The following is a 23,857-nucleotide window of genomic DNA, read 5'->3' as shown; positions in this document are numbered from 1 at the left end:
GCAGGGGCAGATAAATGTGAAGAATACAGAACAATTAGTTTAACTAGTCATGCATCGAAAATCTTACCTGAATTCTATACAGAAGAATTGAGAGGAGAGTGGAAGAAGTCTTAGGAGAAGACCAATTTGGTTTCAGGAAAAGTATAGGGACAAGGGAAGCAATTTTAGGTCTCAGATTAATAGTAGAAGGAAGATAAAAGAAAAACAAACCAACATACATGGCGTTTATAGACCTAGAAAAGGCATTCGATAACGTAGACTGGAATAAAATGTTCAGCATTTTAAAAAAATTAGGGTTCAAATACAGAGATAGAAGAACAATTGCTAACATGTACAGGAACGAAACAGCAACAGTAAGAATTGAAGAACATAAGAAAGAAGCCGTAATAAAAAAGGGATTCCGACAAGGATGTTCCCTATCTCCGTTACTTTTTAATCTTTACATGGATTTAGCAGTTAAAGATGTTAAAGAACAATTTAGATTCGGAGTAACAGTACAAGGTGAAAAGATAAAGATGCTACGATTTGCTGATCATATAGTAATTCTAGCCGAGAGTAAAAAGGATTTAGAAGAAACAATGAACGGCATAGATGAAGTCCTACGCAAGAACTATCGCATGAAAATAAACAAGAAGAAAACAAAAGTAATGAAATGTAGTAGAAATAACAAAAATGGACCACAGAATGTGAAAATAGGAGGAGAAAAGATTATGGAGGTAGAAGAATTTTGTTATTTGGGAAGTAGAATTACTAAAGATGGACGAAGCAGGAACGATATAAAATGCCGAATAGCACAAGCTAAACGATCCTTCAGTAAGAAATATAATTTGTTTACATCAAAAATTAAATTAAATGTCAGGAAAAATTTTTGAAAGTATATGTTTGGAGTGTCACTTTATATGGAACTGAAACTTGGACGATCGGAGTATCTGAGAAGAAAAGATTAGAAGCTTTTGAAATGCGGTGCTATAGGAGAATGTTAAAAATCAGATGGGTGGATAAAGTGACAAATGAAGAGGTATTGCGACAAATAGATGAAGAAAGAAGCATTTGGAAAAATATAGTTAAAAGAAGAGACAGACTTATAGGCCACATACTAAGGCATCCTGGAATAGTCGCTTTAATATTGGAAGGACAGGTAGAAGGGAAAAATTGTGTAGGCAGGCCACGTTTGGAATATGTAAAACAAATTGTTAGGGATGTAGGATGTAGAGGGTATACTGAAATGAAACGACTAGCACTAGATAGGGAATCTTGGAGAGCTGCATCAAACCAGTCAAATGATTGAAGACAAAAAAAAAGAATGTCATAAAACATATTAATAAAACAACTGCTAACCAGAAACCTGAGCTTAAAAAACGATGGGAAATACGTAACAGAAATAAAGAATCATCTAGAAGAGATTGGACTAAAAATTAAAGGCGCAAATCATAAATTAAAAATCAACGAAATTCTAAAATCAAGAATTTTTTCTACAGACAAAACAACCCGAAATATAAGGGTTTCGGGCGGACTAAGAAAGATCAAATTCGATAACTGGCAATTACAGAAGACCAAGCCAACGAAGACTGTCATAAGGAAAACTGACATAAATTGACTTAAGTGATCCTATCCATTTCTTATATAAACCATTGTTTCAGAAATTTTTATTAATTTATCTTTTTTTATTATCGATATTGACTTTTTACACTTAATATTATTATGCCTTTATCTTTATGAAGGTTTTTGAATTAAAACTACAGATGTATCTTTACCAACAACTAACTGCCAATTTCTTCTTTATCTACCCTACATAAAGGTTATTAATATAGGCAACAGAATATCCTTTAATTAGATTTAATTCTGTAACATATTATTAAATTATAAATATTTTTTAATTATGCAATTCACATCTTTTAAAATTTGAACCTTATTCAATGTAATTAAAAAAAAAAAAATTGTTCGATTGTCTTATAGTGAAAAATCGGAGTTCCATTTAAAAGTTTTAACAAAAATAAAAATTTTCTTTTTCCCTTTAATGTTCCCAGAAGCGGAATCTTTAAAAAAAATACTAAAAAGAAAGTTATAAAAATATTTACAGAATAAATTTAACATCGAAAATGTTACATAGTTGAATGTCATTGTAAATTAATTAAATCAAAAATTAATATTTTAATATTAAAAAATATAATAATTTTTCGAGAGAAATAAGAAATCAAACTAACAAAAAAAATCTTACCCTCAAAATCAGTTTCATGTCGTCCTAGGTGGCTCCTTGAGAATTCATCTTCAAACGAATGAAAACTGGATGAATGTTTAACTTCATTTGGCTCGGACAAATGGTTTACATTACTCACCGGGGTCAGCATGTCTATCAACTAAGACAAGCTTTAACAACAACGAACTGTAAAACCCTGCACTGATCCATTACAATACGTATAACATCAAATGACTTTTCTGCCCCCACCTCTAGAAAGTCACACGTTCACGTCCACAGCATTTATTATTATTGTATATATATTTTTTTTTTAACGGAAATATAATAGGTAGTATTCATTCAAATACTTAATTATTCATACAGAGCTAAGTTAAACAGAGCTATTATTGTTATTGTTATTATCATTAAAAACAATCGTAACCTTCTTTGCAACATATTAAGCTACGTTCAGTCCTGACGAACAAAAATAATACATTAGAGCCTATAAGGAAACATACATAAACATACGTACAGGTCTAAATTAAGAATTTGTTTCATAAATATTTCAACATATTATTTTCCATACACGTGTTTGTTAAATGATAACTGATAAAAAATCTAAGCCTAAGGTTTGAGAATCGGAGCACAAGACTACAGTTGACTTGTCTTCTCACTTACAAGAATGGAGAATTGGTTATTTGAATTGAACGAATGTGTTAAACTTTTATGAAGAGCTTGGCAACATCTAAAAAAAAATTTGTTAAAAATAAATAAATTAAATTTTTTATTATTATTTACATATACCAGGTATGATTTTTTATACAACCGGTTCTAAACTCATCCCATCGTCAGGTATATTATATTTTCTTTTTTTTCTGTTTAGCCTCCGAAACCAATGTAAGATATTACTTCAAAGGATGAATGTAAATGAAGTCTTGTATAATCTCAGGTCGATCATTCTTTTATACGGATTTGAATACTATATCGTGGATACCGGTGTTCTTTGATGGTTGGGTTTCAATTAACCACACATCTTAGGAATGGTCGACCTGAAACTGTACAAGACTAAACTTTATTTACATTCACACATATCATTCTCATTCATCTTCTGAAGTAATACCTTACGGTGGATCCAGAAGCTAAACAGAAAAATCAGAGGTTGACCATTCCTAAGATGTGTGGTTAATTGAAACCGAACCATCCAAGATCACCGGTATCCATGATCTAGTATTCAAATCCGGACAAAAGTAACTGCATTTACTAAGATTTGAACCATCTTAGAACCGAGAGTTCTAAGATAAAAATATCTTTCAAAATTCATATGCAACATTAAATAAGATTTATCATATATAAGAATAAAATATTATAAAAACTCTTCGAAGCACTTCACGTTGTCACTACTTTTAAATTTCTGATAGAAATTAAGTTAATACCCGTATTCTTTGAAAAGTATTGTTCAACTGATTATATTAAGAATTTAAATATACTGTTTGTCCTATCTATTTTTGTTAATTTATCAGTTTAATGTTGATAATATTGTTCAAGATATATAAATCCTCAAATAATGTTACTTTCCTTCCTTTTTATTTACTGACCTAATCAATCTTACATTATTATGTTCTGGAAATGAATGTTTATTTAAAATAAAATTATCTCCCATATTTGAGTGATAAATTCGGGTTTTATCTACGCATTCGTACGTTGATTATATATTTCAAAAATATTTTTTTTCGTTTTTCCAATATAGATTTTATTGCAATATTACCATTTTATTTTATAAACGCCATTTCCATATAAATTATCTTTTTTATTAATTTTTATATTTGAGATGGTATTTTTATCATTCTTACGAAATAATATTGCTTTTGTTAATGCTAAATTAATTCGTATAACGAAGGGGTGATGATCCTGTTGCTAAATTTTTTATTTTGTTTTGTCTTATTATTTTTTTTTATTTTCATAATATATTTATCATTATATCTATTTTCTTTACCGATTTGTTTTATTATGATTATTTCCCTAATCTTCACTTCTTGTTGAATTTTTTAAAATTATTATGTAATATCTGGATGCAGCGTTTTTATCCGATATGTGCAGATTTGGATTGTAAGGTACTATTTTATTATTTATTTATTATTATTATTTGGATTGTAAAGTATTAGGACTGTATTGGTTTTTATCATTTTTCTGTAAAATTTTATCATTATTTCATTCTTGTTTTTGGTTAGTTTTACTTTAAGTAATTCAGCGTGTTAATTACCTCTTTTTCAATAATAAATTGAATTTTTTCATTAAGCGATTTCAATAACTCATCCAAATTAGTGTTTTTGTTTATTATTACAAAACAATAATTTCTCCTGTACTAGATGTTTATGTAGATTGTTTTTAATACAGCACGTTCAAAGAATGATGCAACCTTATGGGAAAATGAGCAAGTACAATAGTTGTTGAAAGTGGCCTACATTATTCGATTCAGAAAATTGAATACGACGTTGCATGCTCTTAAACACATGTTGTAACGTTTACTGAGGAATTGCAGCGACAAATCCTTCAATTTCGCTCTGCAATTCGGGATTGGCGTGAGGATGACTTTTGTAAACAGCATTCTCAAGATATCTCCATAAAAAAAAGTCAGGAGGAGGTAAATCAGGATACCTGGGTGTATATACCGAGGGGGGCCACAATCCTTTCGAAATCACTTGTCCATGAAAACACTGAACCAAGAAAGTCATAGTGTTATTGGCTACATAAGCCGTAGCATTGTCCTGCTAAAACCACGTGTACTCTAGCCGGTCTACAGGTGTAGTGTTTATAAATTTTTCCACCATCTGTATGTAGCGCTAACTGCTCTCTATGCCATGAAAGAATATCATGAATATTCGCCTACATGATTTGTTTGATTGTATACCAAACACCCACTTTTTGTCCGTGTAGCTGATGTGAAATTTCTGTACACCAAATGCGTTAATTCTGTACGTTCATGTATCCATCAACGTGGAACCACGCCTCATCAGACCAAAACCAATCATCGAATTCTTCCCCAGCTGGCATTACAAATGACATGAACTACTGATAGAAAGCTATACGTTTTTCAGTGTCTGCAAATAACTCGTGAACGACACGAATCCTGTACGGATGCATCTTTAAACACTTACGCAATGATGTGTGGGCACTACCAACGGAGAGACCATACTGAATAGATAGGCGTCGCACAGACTTCTTGGGACTAAAAGAGTATGCTGTTTGCGTCGATCAACTTTTTTAGTGTTAGCACTTTCGGTCGATCACTTTTGACTATCTGCCACATACTCTGTCTCTTGGAACCTGTTATACAGCCGCTTGATGGAGGACTTGTTTGGTGCATCCACACCATACCTTTCTATGATGGCATTCTGGGTCTGGGCATAACTGGCACATCTAATGTATTAGGAGACAATAAGTATTCTCTGCTGCATTGTGTAACCCATTTTTCCTCAATTAATCAAGCAACAAAAGAAGGGAACATTCTTCCATAACGTTGCGTCACTTTTTGAACACTGATATAGACATTATCATCAAATTTTTATGGGGAAGTTTCTTATAATTTACTGTTAAATGGGCATCCGTCGGTAGAATATCTATTTGTATGAAGTGTCTGAAATTTGAAGTACTTTTGAATTAGAGTAATGTTTAAAAGATTTATTAATTTTTCAATTTATTTCTCGTTTATGTTTATATTATTTTTTAATGTTTTGTATTATTTTCAGAGTGTAGTTAAAGGTATATTAATATACATATACCCTAGAGAAATCATTATAGTGTTTTCCGAAAATGTTTACATTTTTAAGTCTTCTAAGAATTTATCATTATTTTTTTAATGAATATTTATTTACTTATTCAATATAATCATTTAATCTTATTAATTATTTTAGAAATTTTGTAAGCGGAAGCTATTGTAAAATTCATTATCGATCTTACTGTTTTTTTTTTTTGTGAGAATTATGATAACTTGATTAACCAGTGGAAGTTTAGATTCTCCATTCATTGTATAATATTTGAAGTTGTCTTTAATAACAAAATCTGATATTTTTAGATAAGAATTAGTTTGATTATGAAATTTATTTGTAGGATCAGATTTAATTTCCTTAAGATTATCTTCTTTGATTAAAATATAAGATTTTATTTTTTAAATAATTTTTATTGATATTGACGTTACTTCACTTTTATCAGCTTTTATAATTATTTTGTAATTTACGGTTAATATTTTCATTTACTCTTCTATTAATCGTTTTGTAATTATAAATATTTTCTATCCTTGTTTTATTCATACAGTTTTTATTAATGATTGATTAAGCATCATATCTTGCTTACATTTAATTTTAATTTGCAATAAACCCAGCTTCTGATTCAATTATTAATTTTTATTTTGTTTTAGTAAAGGTATCCTCATTACAAGATTTGACATTATTTTTCAGAAATTTCTTTTCGTTGGGATTCAGTTTTAAATTTGTCAAATTAATTAATTTATCATGAAAATTATATTTGATTGTTTCAATATAGTTTTAGCTTATTAATTGTATTTTTTTTAATCTCTCCAATTTTTGATTAATTTAATCTTTTTTTTTATAGAATATTGTATTGCTTTATAATTTTTAATATTGATATACATGGTTACCCCATAATTTTAAGGTATCACATAATTTGTTAGATAATTTTAAATGCTTTTTGTAAATTATTTTTGTTAAAAGTATTTTTATTTGTATAAATTTGTTTAATTTTATTGATAATCAAAGTTTTATTTTCAGCTATTCCCATAGCTTTTTTGGCAGTTGTATTTAAATTTAATGTTTATATTAATATAATTTGAAATGAAATTATATTTTTTGCAAATTCTATTAAAAAATATTTTTTAATTTAAATTGTTAATCCTTACACTAATTCTTTGAAGTGTATGTATTAATCTATGGATATTTTTTGTGCAATCAACAAATCTTGTTGTTATATAATAATTATATATAAATTATTGTATGAAAATATTATAGTACATAATATATGAAAACAAGTTTATATAAAAGTAAATAAAAAATTATTAAACTTTGTTACCATTATAGAAATTACACTTTTAATTCTTCCTAAATAACAGGAAAATTTTAAAAGATTGAAAACCCCTTTTTTTTAAAAATAAGTATATTTTTTAATCTTGTTTCCCATAACTATCCGTTCACGACAATTTTCTAATTATCTATCAAAAACATTCTCATTAATGACTGAGAGATTGAGAAAGAGAGCTCCTCTAATATCTTATCGTAATAATACCATTAAACACGTTCCGTAAATTTAAGTTATAATGAACGAAATAGTCAGATAAAGTGACCTGACCAGTTATCAAATTTTATCTTATTTGTATATTTATTTTTTTCTCCAACCAGTTTTCCAGCTACTGCTGAGTCTGGGTGTGTTTATGAATATAGGCAAAAGCAATTACCGCTACCGGCATGCCAGGTTTGACGTAGCTGCAAATGTACCGGTAAACATGCAATCTGGAACAGATTTAGATCGACCGCTCCTGAGACGTGTGATTAATTGAAAACCAATTATCAAAGAACACCGGTATTTATAATCTAGTATTCGAATAAAAGCAATTACCTTTATCAGGATTGTTTGGAGAAAGTAAGATGGGCTGATAAAGTGAGGAGTAAAAAAGTAATAAACATGATTACAGAAAAAAGAGGATTTATGCGGGAAGTACATAACAGAAAAAGAAACCTGTTAAGACATGCAGTTAGAAGAAGTGGAATTTTGACAGTTTTATCGGAATAGTCAGTAGATGGAGACAGGAAGAAGGAAGAAGGAAGAAGGAAGAAGGGAAGAAGGAAGAAGGAAGAAGGAAGAAGGAAGAAGGAAGAAGGAAGAAGGATGAAGTTAATAGATGAGGTGAAGACTGGAAATTACAAGCGAACGAAGCAGAAGGTTTAAGATCACTGCTTACAACACTGCTGCCTCAGCAGTGTTGTAAGGGGCCTATTGTCAGACATAACACCAGATAATAATTACAATCTATCATAAAAAATGATACCACCACATGACTTCCTTGAACGCCAGTTAAATTACATATAGACATTTTTTTAAAATGAAAAGTACATTAAATTTTATTTCATTAATAACTTGTGTTTTTTCATTTTTATTTTTTTTGTTATTGAATTGTTATTTATCGTAATATTTTTTTCAATCAGAAGTTAATAATTATTAATAAATCAATATATTTAAATAAAACAAAAAAAATGTTAAAAAATGGAAATGAAGTCTGATTCGAACCGATATGCCTTTCCCTTGAAAGATCCAAATGTGTCATTAATTAAAACTTCATTTGGTTATAACTCTGGAACCAATGAAAATAAGTACCACTTATGATATATTCTTAAAAAGCTCTCAATGAGGGCTTATTACTGCAGTTAAGAAAAATACCAAAATCTTTTTTGATTTTGGGCTTTTTTGGATGCTTTTGATTCAGTCAATTGCAAGCAAAAAGGAAGGTGCACAACTAGATGTTAAAACAGTCCTAAATCTAAACTATCAACATCCTACGGCTAATCGTTTTTGAGTTATGTAAGATATGTACGTACATACGTACGTACAGACGTCACGCCGAAACTAGTCAAAATGGATTCAGAGATGGTCAAAATGGATATTTCCATTGAAATCTGAAAACCCGAAATTTTTCGCGATCACAGTACTTCTTTTACTTCTTACAAGGAAGTAAAAATAAATGTAAATTACTAGCGTACCCCGTCGCGACTTCGCCCACAATATAGATGTAGCTTCACTCGCAATGCTTTTTTAATAGCAAACTTATTTTTTTATAAATAAAAAATATTTAATCAACAATATTATATTTAGATTTTCATTAAATCCTGATAAAACAGTAAATAATTTTTTTAATGAAAAAACTGAAGGACTGTACGATAAACAATGAATTTTTGCCCAAAACTTAAATAAAGGAAAACAAAAAAGGAAGATAAGAAAATTGAACAATATTTGTTAGACCAATCCATTTTATGAATGAATTAAAATAGTTCAATATAAAAGTCTAATAAAGATAAACAAAAAATGTATTATAATCCCAAACCTAGCATTCCCATCGCAGCTTCGCTCGTGCTCTATAGTTATTTGCGCTTCCCGTCACGATAAGAGGGTCATGGCTCGCTTCGCTCTCCCTTCCCGTTTTCTCCCGTTTCCTTTTCCTTCTCCTGTTTCTCTTTCCCTTACTTCACTTTCCCCTTCCTCTTTATTCTTTTATTTTTTTTATCTTTTCCTTTTCCATTTCATTATCACCGTTTTTTCGTTTTTCCATTTTCCCCTTCTTCCCTTTTTACCCTCTTCCCTTTTACCTTTTTGTGATTTTTCCCTATTTCTCTTTTCCGATTTTTCCCTTTCTCCCTTCTTCCCCGAGCGTAAATCGGTCCAGAAGTTTTTTAGTCTATAGCGGACACACATATCGGAAACAATGGATTGGAATCGTAAAGTATTTTGTATAGCGTATGTTGCTTTTACGTCCAACAGATAGCGTTGTTAATACGAAATTAGATTTTTATCGGTTTGAACCCTTTAAAATCAAAATTTCGCAAAATCCTTTCTTAGTGCACGTCTACTTAAAGATACGAAGGTACCCTGAAAATTTCAAGTCTCTAATTATAATAGTTTTGGTTGTACGTTGATTATGAGTCAGTGATTCAGTCAGGAAATTCTCTTTTATATAAGAGATTATAAACATAAAATATTATTTGTGGCTAGTCAGTTTAAGTTAATTAGTTTTAATATTTTTCTACATCGTAGTCTAATTCTTGGCTTCGATTTCTATTAAGAGAAGGTTTATAATTTTATCTTGTGCATAAGCAAGCTCAAGGTTATAATAATAAAAATGAAATAAAATAATAGATTTCGATATTTTTCACGTCGAGTGTTTAATGATTTGTTCCCCGTGTCGAATATTTCTACGCCATCCCGTTCAATCATTAATTAATTAATTAAATCTTTAAGAAATTTCAAATAATTCATAAAAATTTATTTACTTAATTTTTATTTTACATTTCCTTATGAATGTTCTTAATAATTTAAATAAACAAAACAACTTTTGTAATCAATGATAAGCCTATCAGTATGTTTCATCCGACCTGCTATTTATCTGCTGATAACAGACACCTACATAATATTCAATATTATGAATACTACATTAAAAATGCAAAATAAAAATTGTACGGCATTCTAAGTAAGATACTCTAATTACTCGGTGTAAGCTATTAAATATATATGGCTTCCATTTTTACTAAGTAATTTATACAAAAATGATGTATTTTAAGCGGTTTTATGGTACAATAATAAAAGATTGTTTTGTTTTCTTTTTTTTAAATACTGTATTTTACACTTTAATGCTTACTGTTTTAGAAGAAAGAAGTAGTTAAGTCGTCTTTATCAAGTCAACGGTTTCCGTATTGAATGTAAGATGAAATTTCCATTTGAAAGAATATTTTTTTCTTTTCCCCTTATTCCATTTATTCTTAAACATTTTAGACACTTTTTTCTCTCTTTCTTTTTCTTTAAGGGTGCTTGTGAAAGTGTATTGTATAAGTAATATGAGACTATTCATGATAGCTAGTATACACTGTACAGTAACTACTGTAAAGTAAAGTGTATACCCAGTGCATTTGTTCGTATATAACTGTAATATAAATCTGTTATTAAATATATATTTTATATATAGACCACTAACACATTTTGGAGGACACTTAGTATAAATATTCCTTTAAAGCAAGATGAAGAATTTACTTATATATATATATATATATATATATATATATATATATATATTTTATTCGCTATCAATTTACTTAATTAACTCAGCTGTATTAACTCTGCATTAACTCAGCTTCAAATAATGGGCAGGCAGAAGTAGGTTTCATAATGAACAAGAAGATAGGGAAGAGAGTAGAGTATTTCAAAACGCATAGCGATAGAATCATTGTAATAAGGATAAAGTCAAAACCTAAATCGACAACGATTGTTAACGTCTATATGCCTACAAGCGCCCATGATGATGATGAGGTAGAGTGTGTATACGAAGAGATTGATGAAGCAATTAAACATGTAAAAGGAGATGAAAATTTAATAATAGTTGGAGATTGGAATGCAAGCATTGGAAAAGGCAAGGAAGGAGATATAGTGGGTGAATACGGGCTGGGCAAAAGGAATGAAAGAGGGGACCGACTTATAGAGTTTTGCACGAAGTATAATTTAGTAATTGCCAACACCCAATTTAAAAATCATAATAGAAGAATATACACTTGGAAAAAGCCAGGCGATACTGCAAGGTATCAGATAGATTATATCATGGTTAAGCAAAGATTTAGAAATCAACTCGTTGACTGCAAAACTTACCCTGGAGCAGACATTGATAGCGACCATAATTTGGTGATAATGAAATGTAGATTGGGGTTTAAAAACCTGAAGAAAAGGTGTCAGATGAATCGGTGGAATTTAGAGAAGCTTGAGGAAGAGGAGGTAAAGAAGATTTTTGAGGAGGACATCGCAAGAGGTCTGAGTAAAAAAGATAAGGTAGAAAATGTAGAAGAAGAATGGGAGAATGTTAGAAAGGAAATTCTTAAATCAGCAGAAGCAAACTTAGGCGGAATAAAGAGAACTAGTAGAAAACCTTGGGTTTCAGACGATATATTGCAGCTGATGGATGAACGTAGAAAATATAAGAGTGATAGTGATGAAGAAAGTAAAAGGAACTATCGGCAATTAAGAAATGCTATAAACAGGAAGTGCAAACTGGCGAAAGAAGAGTGGATTAAATTTGTGTTCAGAAGTGGAAAGAGAAATGAACATTGGTAAAATAGACGGAGCATACAGGCAAGTTAAGGAAAATTTTGGGGTACATAAATTAAAATCTAATAATGTGTTAAACAAAGATGGAGCACCAACATATAATACGAAAGGTAAAGTCGATAGATGGGTGGAATATATTGAAGAGTTATACGGAGGAAATGAATTAGAAAATGGTGTTATAGAGGAAGAAGAGGAAGTTGAGGAGGATGAAATGGGAGAAACAATACTGAGATCTGAATTTAAGAGAGGATTAAAAGATTTAAATGGCAGAAAGGCTCCTGGAATAGACGGAATACCTGTAGAATTACTGCACAGTGCAGGTGAGGAAGCGATTGATAGATTATACAAACTGGTGTGTAATATTTATGAAAAGGGGGAATTTCCGTCAGATTTCAAAAAAAGTGTTATAGTCATGATACCAAAGAAAGCAGGGGCAGATAAATGTGAAGAATACAGAACAATTAGTTTAACTAGTCATGCATCAAAAATCTTAACTAGAATTCTATAAAGAAGAATTGAGAGGAGAGTGGAAGAAGTGTTAGGAGAAGACCAATTTGGTTTCAGGTAAAGTATAGGGACAAGGGAAGCAATTTTAGGCCTCAGATTAATAGTAGAAGGAAGATTAAAGAAAAAAAAACCAACATACTTGGCGTTTATAGACCTAGAAAAGGGATTCGATAACGTAGACTGGAATAAAATGTTCAGCATTTTAAAAAAGTTAGGGTTCAAATACAGGGATAAATGAACAATTGCTAACATGTACAGGAACCAAACAGCAACAGTAATAATTGAAGAACATAAGAAAGAAGCCTTAATAAGAAAGGGAGTCCGACAAGGATGTTCCCTATCTCCGTTACTTTTTAATCTTTACATGGATCTAGCAGTTAATGATGTTAAAGAACAATTTAGATTCGGAGTAACAGTACAAGGTGAAAAGATAAAGATGCTATGATTTACTGATGATATAGTAATTCTAGCCGAGAGTAAAAAGGATTTAGAAGAAACAATGAACGGCATAGATGAAGTCCTACGCAAGAACTATCGCATGAAAATAAACAAGAAGAAAACAAAAGTAATGAAATGTAGTAGAAATAACAAAGATGGACCACTGAATGTGAAAATAGGAGGAGAAAAGATTATGGAGGTAGATGAATTTTGTTATTTGGGAAGTAGAATTACTAAAGATGGAAGCAGGAGCTATATAAAATGCCCAATAGCACAAGCGAAACGAGCCTTCAGTAAGAAATATAATTTGTTTACATAAAAAATTAATTTAAATGTCAGGAAAAGATTTTTGAAAGTATATGTTTGGAGTGTCACTTTATATGGAAGTGAAACTTGGACAATCGGAGTATCTGAGAATTAAAGATTAGAAGCTTTTGAGATGTGGTGCTATAGGAGAATGTTAAGGGGAATATTAATCATATGGGTGGATAAAGTGACAAATGAAGAGGTATTGCGGCAAATAGATGAAGAAAGAAGCATTTGGAAAAATATAGTTAAAAGAAGAGACAGACTTATAGGCCACATACTAAGGCATCCTGGAATAGTCGCTTTAATATTGGAAGGACATGTAGAAGGAAAAAATTGTGTAGGCAGGCCACGTTTGGAATATGTAAAACAAATTGTTAGGGATGTAGGATGTAGAGGGTATACAGAAATGAAACGACTAGCACTAGATAGGGAATCTTGGAGAGCTGCGTCAAACCAGTCAAATGACTGAAGACAAAAAGAAAAAAAATATATATATATATATACACGCGCGCGCACACACACACACGAGTATGTATATGTATGTATGTGTATATATATGTATACATATACTCGTGTATGTACATACACGAGTATAATAAATATCGAGTATGTATATATATATGTATATATAAATTTTGAATTTTTTTTATTAAACTATTAAACTGTTACAAAAATTAATATCTATTTAATTGTGCAATAAAAAAATCTCTTTTGTTTAAATAATTATTGAGTATTAAAGTGATAAACATATTTTGAATTATTAGAAAAAAAAATTATATAATAATAATAATAATAATAATAATAATAATTTAAAACAAAAACATAATTAATACTCCGTTATCCTTATATGAAGGTTATCTACTTCCACCGCCTGATGACGCATCTGCATTTTAGCGGTCTTGATAACCAAGGTGTACATTCAATTCGATAAAGAAAGAAATCAGAAACTATTTCACTTTTCCTTAATAATCCTGGTTGCTATTCTTAAAAATGGTTTTTAACACTGGCTTATTGTTTATATCAGGTTTCCTAAAATATTATGGTACGGCGCTTTACATAAATTTATACAATTTTTAATAACATATTATGTGCTTTGACATTAATAAAAGTTTCAAAAGAGATTGGAAATAATATTTTTTCTTTCCCGTCTAGATAACGCTATAGCTCTAGAAGGAAAAGTATTGTAATCGGTCCAATTTGAGCATATGCGGTTTTCATTAGATCTTTACGTTTTGACATCTAAGGAACCCAAAAAATCGGATGGAAATTTTCCGGATCTTAATGTTGGTATGTACGTGTGTGTATGTGTTTGATGTTAGCCTCTAAATCACCTTATATCTCCAGAACTACTGAACGATTTTGACCAAACTTAGATGAATTCTATATATCGGGCATTGATGTCATTAAATTTTCAACTTAAAAGATCAAGGCAGTGAGGCTGTAGAGCGGGGTTACCCTCAGTATTTCGAGATTTCGCCTAATTAAAGTCGTACTTTTCTTAGACAGATTTGTTAACCATTAAAAAATATCAATATCTGTAAAAATTTAAAGTGTAAAAAAAGTAACACGGTCTGGCTGGGTCTCTAATTCGATCGCGGTTAGGTTGGTACTGGTGCGTTAAGCCTCGCGGCTACACCAGTCTGCCGACCGTACAAGCGAAATTTGTTCTATATAATTTATGAAATTACATTAGTTTAGTTAGTACCGACCGTCCCCGCTAGTACTGCCACAACCACGCGAATTTAATACGGTATGGGCGTGCGCTTTAGGGAGATCATTGAATTAAACAAACGAAATTATATTTAAATAAAGTGATAAATACTTTAAATTAAGTTTTATATGTAAGCCGTGCACCTGAAATAATCCTGAGTTGTAGAAATTTCCCGAAACCGCGTTCCGGTAAAGTCCTGCGATGGTGTTGTCAATTTTTTTTCAGTTTTATTTACATTTGGATAATTTTAGGCAGAATATAGTACATTTTAGACGCTACATATTTCCCTATCTCATGCTGTCTGGCGTCAGTGACAACATACGGCCTAAATATCACAAAAGATGCCAGCCGACAAACTTAAGAAAATCATGAAAAATTATTGTAAAAGTCAAAAAATGTATAAATGCTAATGCGAAATGAAATATATATAAGCATTTCAACAACTATAAATTTTTAGATATTTATAATTATTTTATATAACTTTTAATTTTTATTTTAATAATGCTAAAGTAAGATAAACCTCGATTATTCTAATGTAATTTAAATAGCAATAAAAATATGATTTAACAGATTTTAAAATATTTTTTAATAGATTTTAAAAGAAATTAATTGCCTGTCTTTGGGTCCTAAACCAAACGGATAAATATTCAGATCTATACGGTAGATCATTTGTTATCACACATCTCTTTTCCTTATCCTTAATCCTTATTTCCCGTCACTAGTTTTGTGCATATAGATCTGATCCTGCCAGGGATCTCAATGTTGAAGATATCTAATCCAGAAGAACTAGTTCATTCTAAGTCGTGGTGTTGTCTTCAAGAATTCGCTTTTACTGTTCTGTGGCTGTATAATAAGCCTGCCGTAAAAACCAGAGTTTTAAAACCTTGCATATTTTAACCTACGGAGTATGAAAAGGGATCCACTCCCTCCCCTCATTCATTAGTTGAACATTGTAATCAATGCTCATGATCATTAGTTGAACAGATTGTAACGTACATATTGCTGATAATATATAAGAATAAAAAAATTAAATAGCTTTAACTGGGCTTCAGAGTGGTTGTTAGTGAAATAGATATCAAACAAAAATCTTTTGTAAAAGAAAAATGTTATACAATGAATAGAAAAACACAACTGTATTAAACAATAACCTTAAAAATATATTGCCAAGTACAGAATGCCAGGTCAACGAAGAAAGTCAAAGTTAAAAGTGACATAAATTGACTTAAGTGATCCAATGCGGTTATAAAATAAAAAAAAAGACAAACACGTAATTTTTTATAACCACTGCTTCAGAAATTTTTATTAATTTATTTTTTATTATCGATAAAGCCAACTCTGACTTTTTATGTACAGTATTATACTGTATATAAAAAGTACTATTCAAATACTACCTACAAGAAGGTATATAAGTTTTTGAATTAAAACTACAGGCACTAAACATATTTTTACCAACAACCAATTTTTAACCGTGGTTAGGGGGTGAATCACAGTTTATTGTTTGTTTTCATCCACCAATTACTAACTCTTTTATCATCCCCGTCATAATATTCTCACATCTTATCAATCTATCGTTTTGTCGATCTAAGTTTTAATATCGTTCAGGCAGAATTCTAATCCAGGAATTTTCTAATCAATCTTTCTTTTCTTACCAGTTCACATGATTTGATACTAATATTACTCGATTTTTTCGTAACTTTTCTGTACCAGTAACTTCTCTATCATATTATTAACCCTTTTTATATCATTTTCCACCGGAGAGATTTTAGCACTATTAAAAAATATAAATTGAATCAAGAAAAGAAATTTTCAAATTAGAATCTTAAAAATTAACTTTGATTAGATGAAATTATTAAAATCTTGTATAACTTTTAAGTTACTTTTTCTCATTTTCTTAAAATAAGACATAGTTTTTCTTCAATTATATTAAGCAAAAGATTCGTCTCTTTTAATTAATTCGTTAATTAACCTTTAACTTTTTTAATTTTTATTTTAATTTAATATTTCATTTCGTATCAAAAGTTTTTGAAATATATAATATATATTTTTGTAATATATATATATATATATATATTTATCTATTTATTTATATTTTAGATCCCAAAATATATTTAATTAATTAAAACATTAATAAACATCAATAAATAAAGAAGATACAAAAATTGCATCAGAATATTTATCTAGAATATTTAGTCTAGTTACTAACAAAGCAACAGAAAAAAAAATTATAAATTATAAACAAAGTTATGATTTGTTAGTTTCCGGGCTTTGTTTACTTTAAGGTTAAATGTCATTCAAAGGTACCTTGAACCACTCTTCCCAGACCACTGTCGTCGTGAAAATTAAAAGAAATAGGTAATAGCAGGTTTAAAGAGACATCGATAAGATTCAATCATCCTTTAAAATTTCTTAAATATATATTTTTAAACTTAAAAAATAAGAAAGTTAATTAATTCAACCTTTCATTTTGTTTTTCTTTTTCGAGTACTATTTTTAAAATATTTTCTCAAAAATATATTTAAATATCATTCTACTATTCTATAAAAAAAGAAGAATACATGAGTTATACTTCAAATAGAATTATTTTAACATAACACACTAAATATAATATTTTGAGATAATTTAAGTAAAAAAAAAACTACTGAATAATGTTTTGTTGCAATCTTGCTGTCGTTAGGCAATGAATTATAGTTTTACATAAAAATTAATTTATAAAAAAGAAAAGGAACATTTTAAACACGTAAAAACTATTTTAATTCTAAATTAAGATTTTAATTCTCCCCACCCAACCGGTTCTAACATGGAAATATTCTGATTTTATTGTTTAACTATTACATAAAATAATTTTCAATAGTTATCAATTATTATTTCTTTTTATTTTATATTGTATTTTTTATTATTATTATTTTATTCATACTGGAAACTTAACACACATTTGTTTTGGGTACATACTACGAGATAAAAAATAAGTTTATATAAAACTATATTTTAATTTAATAAAGAAATAAATAATTAGACCAGTAATTACAGTAATTATAACGTACGAGGTGTGATAAAAAAATACGGTAAATAATTTTTTATTAAAAAAAGTAATAAGGTTACATAGAATTCGATTTAATCTCCTTCAAAGTACTGTCCTTGACTAGCAATGCACTTATCCCAACGTTGACTCCATGACTGGAGGCATTTCTGGAAGGCGTCTTTCGGAAGGGCTTTCAGCTGCTCAGTCGTGGCCCTCTCAATGTCAGCAATGGTGTCAAAACGTTTTCCTTTAAGCACAGTTTTAATTTTTGGGAAGAGTCAAAAGTCGCATGGTGCTAAATCCGGCGAGTATGGCGAATGTGGACAGACAGGAATACTTTTTTTGGCCAAAAACTCGCGAATGAGAAGCGAGGTGTGACACGGCGCGTTTTCGTGGTGAAGAACTCAGCACTCGAGTGAAGCACTCACTCGTCTCATTTGCAATTCATTAGTTAAAATGCTTTGAACGGATCCGTATGAGATGTTAAGGTCTTCCGATAGCTCTCGAATAGTCATTCGCCTGTTTGAACGAACCATTGTTTCCACTTTTTGCACATTTTCAACTGTTTTTGAGGTTACTGGACGTCCCGCACGCTGCTCGTCTTCAACAGACTCATTTCCGTTTTTAAATCGGTCATGCCACTTGTACACAGTCTTCAAAGTTACCGCATTATCGCCGTACACCGATTCTAGCATTTCGTGAGCTTCTTTGGCACACTTTTACAACTTAAAAACAAAACTTAATATTAATGCGTTGTTCAAAATCCATTTTGCGCGACAGATACGATAAACACAACCTCACTCTAGCGGCTCTGGCAGCTGTCTGGCAAGCTCAAACGTGTTGCAACTTGTCCCTGCCTGTCTCAGTTGATCACGCTATTGGACAAATTACAGCATATGGATGTAGCATCGCCAATTGCCACTATAAAAATTCATTCACCGTATTTTTTATCGCACATCGTATATTTGTTATTTGTGATTTATTATGGAAAATTTGATTTATTTATCAAGTAATTCACATAATTAAAAAAAACAAGATTGCCGCCTTATCAGTTTAGGCCTACGTTTTGCAATAACTCTGCTGTTTGTCGTCGGATTTTTACAACTAAGGTGTTAATTCGTTCACAAAAAAATTCTTCATAATTTTTATAGTACAACACAATGATAAATTTAAGAATTCCTATGATATTTAAGATTGAATTACCGCCATTTTGAAATTTTTCAATGAAGAGTATCGTTATTAAAAAATGTTAGTTTAAAATAAAGTACAAAATTTTATTGCGTTGTCTCCAATCGTTTTTGAAAAATAATATCTTTCTTAAAAAACACAAAATGACAGACAGACAGAAAAATTAGCGTTTTCGGATCTATGTTCACTAGACATCTTTTCTTCCGTATGTTAAGTAGAATCAGTTCCTAAAGTTTGGCTTCATCTTTTAAGGACACTATGTATATATATAAAACAAAAAATAAAAATTTTTCATAAACTCAAGGCTTGTGCAGGAGAATATGGAATGAAATGTTTTTAGGATATGAAAAATACCAAACCTAATCAGGATTCGAACCGAGAATCTTCCGGATGAAAGAAGAAACTCTACTATTTTATTACGAAGGTCATATTAATTATTTGAATAGTAATTAACATGTCTGTTGTATATTTGAGTAGTAATTAACATGTCTGTTGTGTATTTGAGTAGTAATTAACATGTCTGTTGTTAATTTCTAACAAACTCCTAAATCAAACAGAATTTTAAAAACTTCAGTACAATTAGTTTATAATTTTTCATTAAAAAAAATTTTATAACAAAAAAAAGCTGTAATTAATTTTTCAATTGAATCATTTTAAGCTCTATTTATAACTTTATGGTAAAATAATCCCCTGCTATGAAAAAACAATAACAAAAATTATGAATTCTTTCTACAACGTATAAATGAGTAAACAAAATATCAACCAAAAATGTTCATTTAGCCGGCTTCAGTTATTTCTTCATCGATGTAAATATTAAAAATAAAACGATATTTTTATTAAAAATCATGTATCATAATAAATTTTAACGTTATCGATTAACTTTTTTTAAAAATATAACATTCCTTGTTTGATTATTGGTTTGTCTAGCATTTCTCCCACCACCACCTCATTCGGTCGCCCTAAAGTAAGGCCAAATGTCCGTAACAAAAACGGCTACTCTTCGTCAAAACGGTTTAGCGACCAATATCCTAATTAGCTCTTACAGTTTACCTAACTGCGTGAGCGGAATAAGCGTGATGCCCTACACTACTCGCTTGCGTGTCCCACCGCTCACTTGTCATATATTACAAAAATGGGTACGCGCACCCCATCTACATATTAAAATATATGACCTGTCAATAAATTCTTGTTTGATTATATTTAAATCTTTAAATTTTAATTTTCGAAGCCTAGATTCTCAACAAAATAAAGCAGTATATACAATAACTCCTCTATGAATCGTGAGACCTTGCCGTTGGTGAGGATGCTTGAGTGCTCAGGGATACGGAGTAGCTGGATCGAAGGTCCAACCATATCGGAGAGGTATCTGTTGAGAGCCAGACTAAGGAATAATTCCTGAAAGAGGGCAGCAGCTCTTTCAGTAGTTGTTAGGGGCGTGAGTCAGAATGACTTAAACGGCCTATCAACATCACTCAGTCCTCTGAGTACTGCGCAGCTGAAAGCAATGGAAAACTACAGCTGCTTTTTTTCCAAGAAAATGTGGCTCTCTGCATTTTCATATAGCAATGATGGAGGCGCCGTCCTTGGTAAAATATTCCGGAGGTAAACTAGTCCCCCATTCGGATCTCCGTGTGGGGACTACTAAGGAAGGGGTCACCAGAAAATTAAAAAATAACATTCTACGAGTCGGAGCGTGGAATGTTAGAAGTTTAAAAAAGGTTGGTAGGCTAGAAAATTTAAAAAGGGAAATGGATAGGAATAATGTAGATGTAGTAGGAATTAGTGAGGTTCGGTGGGAAGAGGAAGGCGACTTTTGGTCAGGTGATTTTAGATTAATTAATTCAGCTTCAAATAAAGGGCAGGCAGGAGTAGGTTTCATAATGAACAAGAATATAGGGAAGAGAGTAGAGTATTTCAAAACGCATAGCGATAGAATCTTTGTAATAAGGATAAAATCAAAACCTAAACCGACAACGATTGTTAACGTCAATATGCCTACAAGCGCCCATGATGATGATGAGGTAGAGTGTGTATACGAAGAGATTGATGAAGCAATTAAACATGTAAAAGGAGATGAAAATTTAATAATAGTTGGAGATTGGAATGCAAGCATTGGAAAAGGCAAGGAAGGAAATATAGTGGGTGAATACGGGCTGGGCAAAAGGAATGAAAGAGGGGACCGACTTATAGAGTTTTGCACGAAGTATAATTTAGTAATTGCCAACACCCAATTTAAAAATCACAATAGAAGAATATACACTTAGAAAAAGCCAGGCGATACTGCAAGGTATCAGATAGATTATACCATGGTTAAGCAAAGATTTAGAAATCAACTCGTTGACTGCAAAACTTACCCTGGAGCAGACATTGATAGCGACCATAATTTGGTGATAATGAAATGTAGATTGGGGTATAAAAACCTGAAGAAAAGGTGTCAGATGAATCGGTGGAATTTAGAGCAGCTTGAGGAAGAGGAGGTAAAGAAGATTTTTGAGGAGGACATCGCAAGAGGTCTGAGAAAAAAAGATAAGGTAGAAAATGTAGAAGAAGAATGGGAGAATGTTAAAAAGGAAATTCTTAAATCAGCAGAAGCAAACTTAGGCAGAATAAAGAGAACTAGTAGAAAACCTTGGGTTTCAGACGATATATTGCAGCTGATGGATGAACGTAGAAAATATAAGAATGCTAGTGATGAAGAAAGTAAAAGGAACTATCGGCAATTAAGAAATGCTATAAACAGGAAGTGCAAACTGGCGAAAGAAGAGTGGATTAAAGTAAAGTGTTCAGAAGTGGAAAGAGAAATGAACATTGGTAAAATAGACGGAGCATTTTCCTGTATGCTCCTGTATGTTAAGGAAAATTTTGGGGTACATAAATTAAAATCTAATAATGTGTTAAACAAGGATGGTACACCAATATATAATACGAAAGGTAAAGTCGATAATGGGCGGAATTAATTGAAGAGTTATACGGAGGAAATGAATTAGAAAATGGTGTTATAGAGGAAGAAGAGGAAGTTGAGGAGGATGAAATGGGAGAAACAATACTGAGATCTGAATTTAGGAAAGCATTAAAAGATTTAAATGGCAGAAAGGCTCCTGGAATAGACGGAATACCTGTAGAATTACTGCGCAGTGCAGGTGAGGAAGCGATTGATAGATTATACAAACTGGTGTGTAATATTTATGAAAAGGGGGAATTTCCGTCAGACTTCAAAAAAAGTGTTATAGTCGTGATACCAAAGAAAGCAGGGGCAGATAAATGTGAAGAATACAGAACAATTAGTTTAACTAGTCATGCATCAAAAATCTTAACTAGAATTCTATACAGAAGAATTGAGAGGAGAGTGGAAGAAGTGTTACGAGAAGACCAATTTGGTTTCAGGAAAAGTATAGGGACAAGGGAAGCAATTTTAGGCCTCAGATTAATAGTAGAAGGAAGATTAAAGAAAAACAAACCAACATACTTGGCGTTTATAGACCTAGAAAAGGCATTCGATAACGTAGACTGGAATAAAATGTTCAGCATTTTAAAAAAATTAGGGTTCAAATACAGAGAAAGAAGAACAATTGCTAACATGTACAGGAACCAAACAGCAACAGTAATAATTGAAGAACATAAGAAAGAAGCCGTATTAAGAAAGGGAGTCCGACAAGGATGTTCCCTATCCCCGTTACTTTTTAATCTTTACGTAGAACTAGCAGTTAATGATGTTAAAGAACAATTTAGATTCGGAGTAACAGTACAAGGTGAAAAGATAAAGATGCTACGAGTTTCTGATGATATAGTAATTCTAGCCGAGAGTAAAAAGGATTTAGAAGAAACAATGAACGGCATAGATGAAGTCCTACGCAAGAACTACCGCATGAAAATAAACAAGAACAAAACAAAAGTAATGAAATGTAGTAGAAATAACAAAGATGGACCACTGAATGTGAAAACGGGAGGAGAAAAGCTTATGGAGGTAGAAGAATTTTGTTATTTGGGAAGTAGAATTACTAAAGATGGAAGCGGGAGCTTTTATATTACTATAAAATGCCGAATAGCACAAGCGAAACGAGCCTTCAGTAAGAAATATAATTTGTTTACATAAAAAATTAATTTAAATGTCAGGAAAAGATTTTTGAAAGTATGTTTGGAGTGTCGCTTTATATGGAAGTGAAACTTGGACAATCGGAGTATCTGAGAAGAAAAGATTAGAAGCTTTTGAAATGTGGTGCTATAGGAGAATGTTAAAAATCAGATGGGTGGATAAAGTGACAAATGAAGAGGTATTGCGACAAATAGATGAAGAAAGAAGCATTTGGAATATGTAAAACAAATTGTTAGGGATGTAGGATGTAGAGGGTATACTGAAATGAAAAACGACTAGCACTAGATAGGGAATCTCGGAGAGCTGCATCAAACCAGTCAAATGACTGAAAACAAAAAAAAAAATTCAAAATTTTTAATATTAGTATATTAGCATCAAGATGTTGAAAAATAGTTTTCGACTTTTTGAAAATTTAGGGGCTCATACATCAGAGGGATTTTTATAAAATCGTTAAAATATTGACTAAAATTGATTTTAAATAAATTACAATTGAAATTTAAAAAGAAAATGTTAATTTTTTAAACACATTTTACCGCACCTCATCTCAAGGGA

The 23,857-nt window shown here is 30.9% G+C and overlaps 1 protein-coding gene across 2 annotated transcripts in view; it reads right to left on the bottom strand.

Moving 5' to 3' along the window:
* LOC142328422 (acyl-CoA synthetase short-chain family member 3, mitochondrial) overlaps positions 1-23,857 on the bottom strand; it is a 184,424-nt gene that overhangs the window by 95,141 nt on the left and 65,426 nt on the right. Inside the window, exon 1 of one of the 2 annotated variants that reach the window (XM_075372143.1) lies at positions 2,219-2,418. The exons of the other annotated variant lie outside the window; for it this stretch is intronic. Within the exon in view, the coding sequence (XP_075228258.1) occupies positions 2,219-2,348 (130 nt within the window). The 5' untranslated portion in view covers positions 2,349-2,418. Of the gene's footprint in view, positions 1-2,218; positions 2,419-23,857 lie in introns of those variants that run through there. 2 annotated transcript variants of the gene reach the window in all.

Source organism: Lycorma delicatula, chromosome 7 (genome assembly GCF_047948215.1).
Source record: "Lycorma delicatula isolate Av1 chromosome 7, ASM4794821v1, whole genome shotgun sequence".
Classification (NCBI taxonomy): domain Eukaryota; kingdom Metazoa; phylum Arthropoda; class Insecta; order Hemiptera; family Fulgoridae; genus Lycorma; species Lycorma delicatula.
The sequence above is the reverse complement of the archived record's forward strand: the minus strand, read 5'-3'. Positions and strand labels throughout refer to the sequence as shown.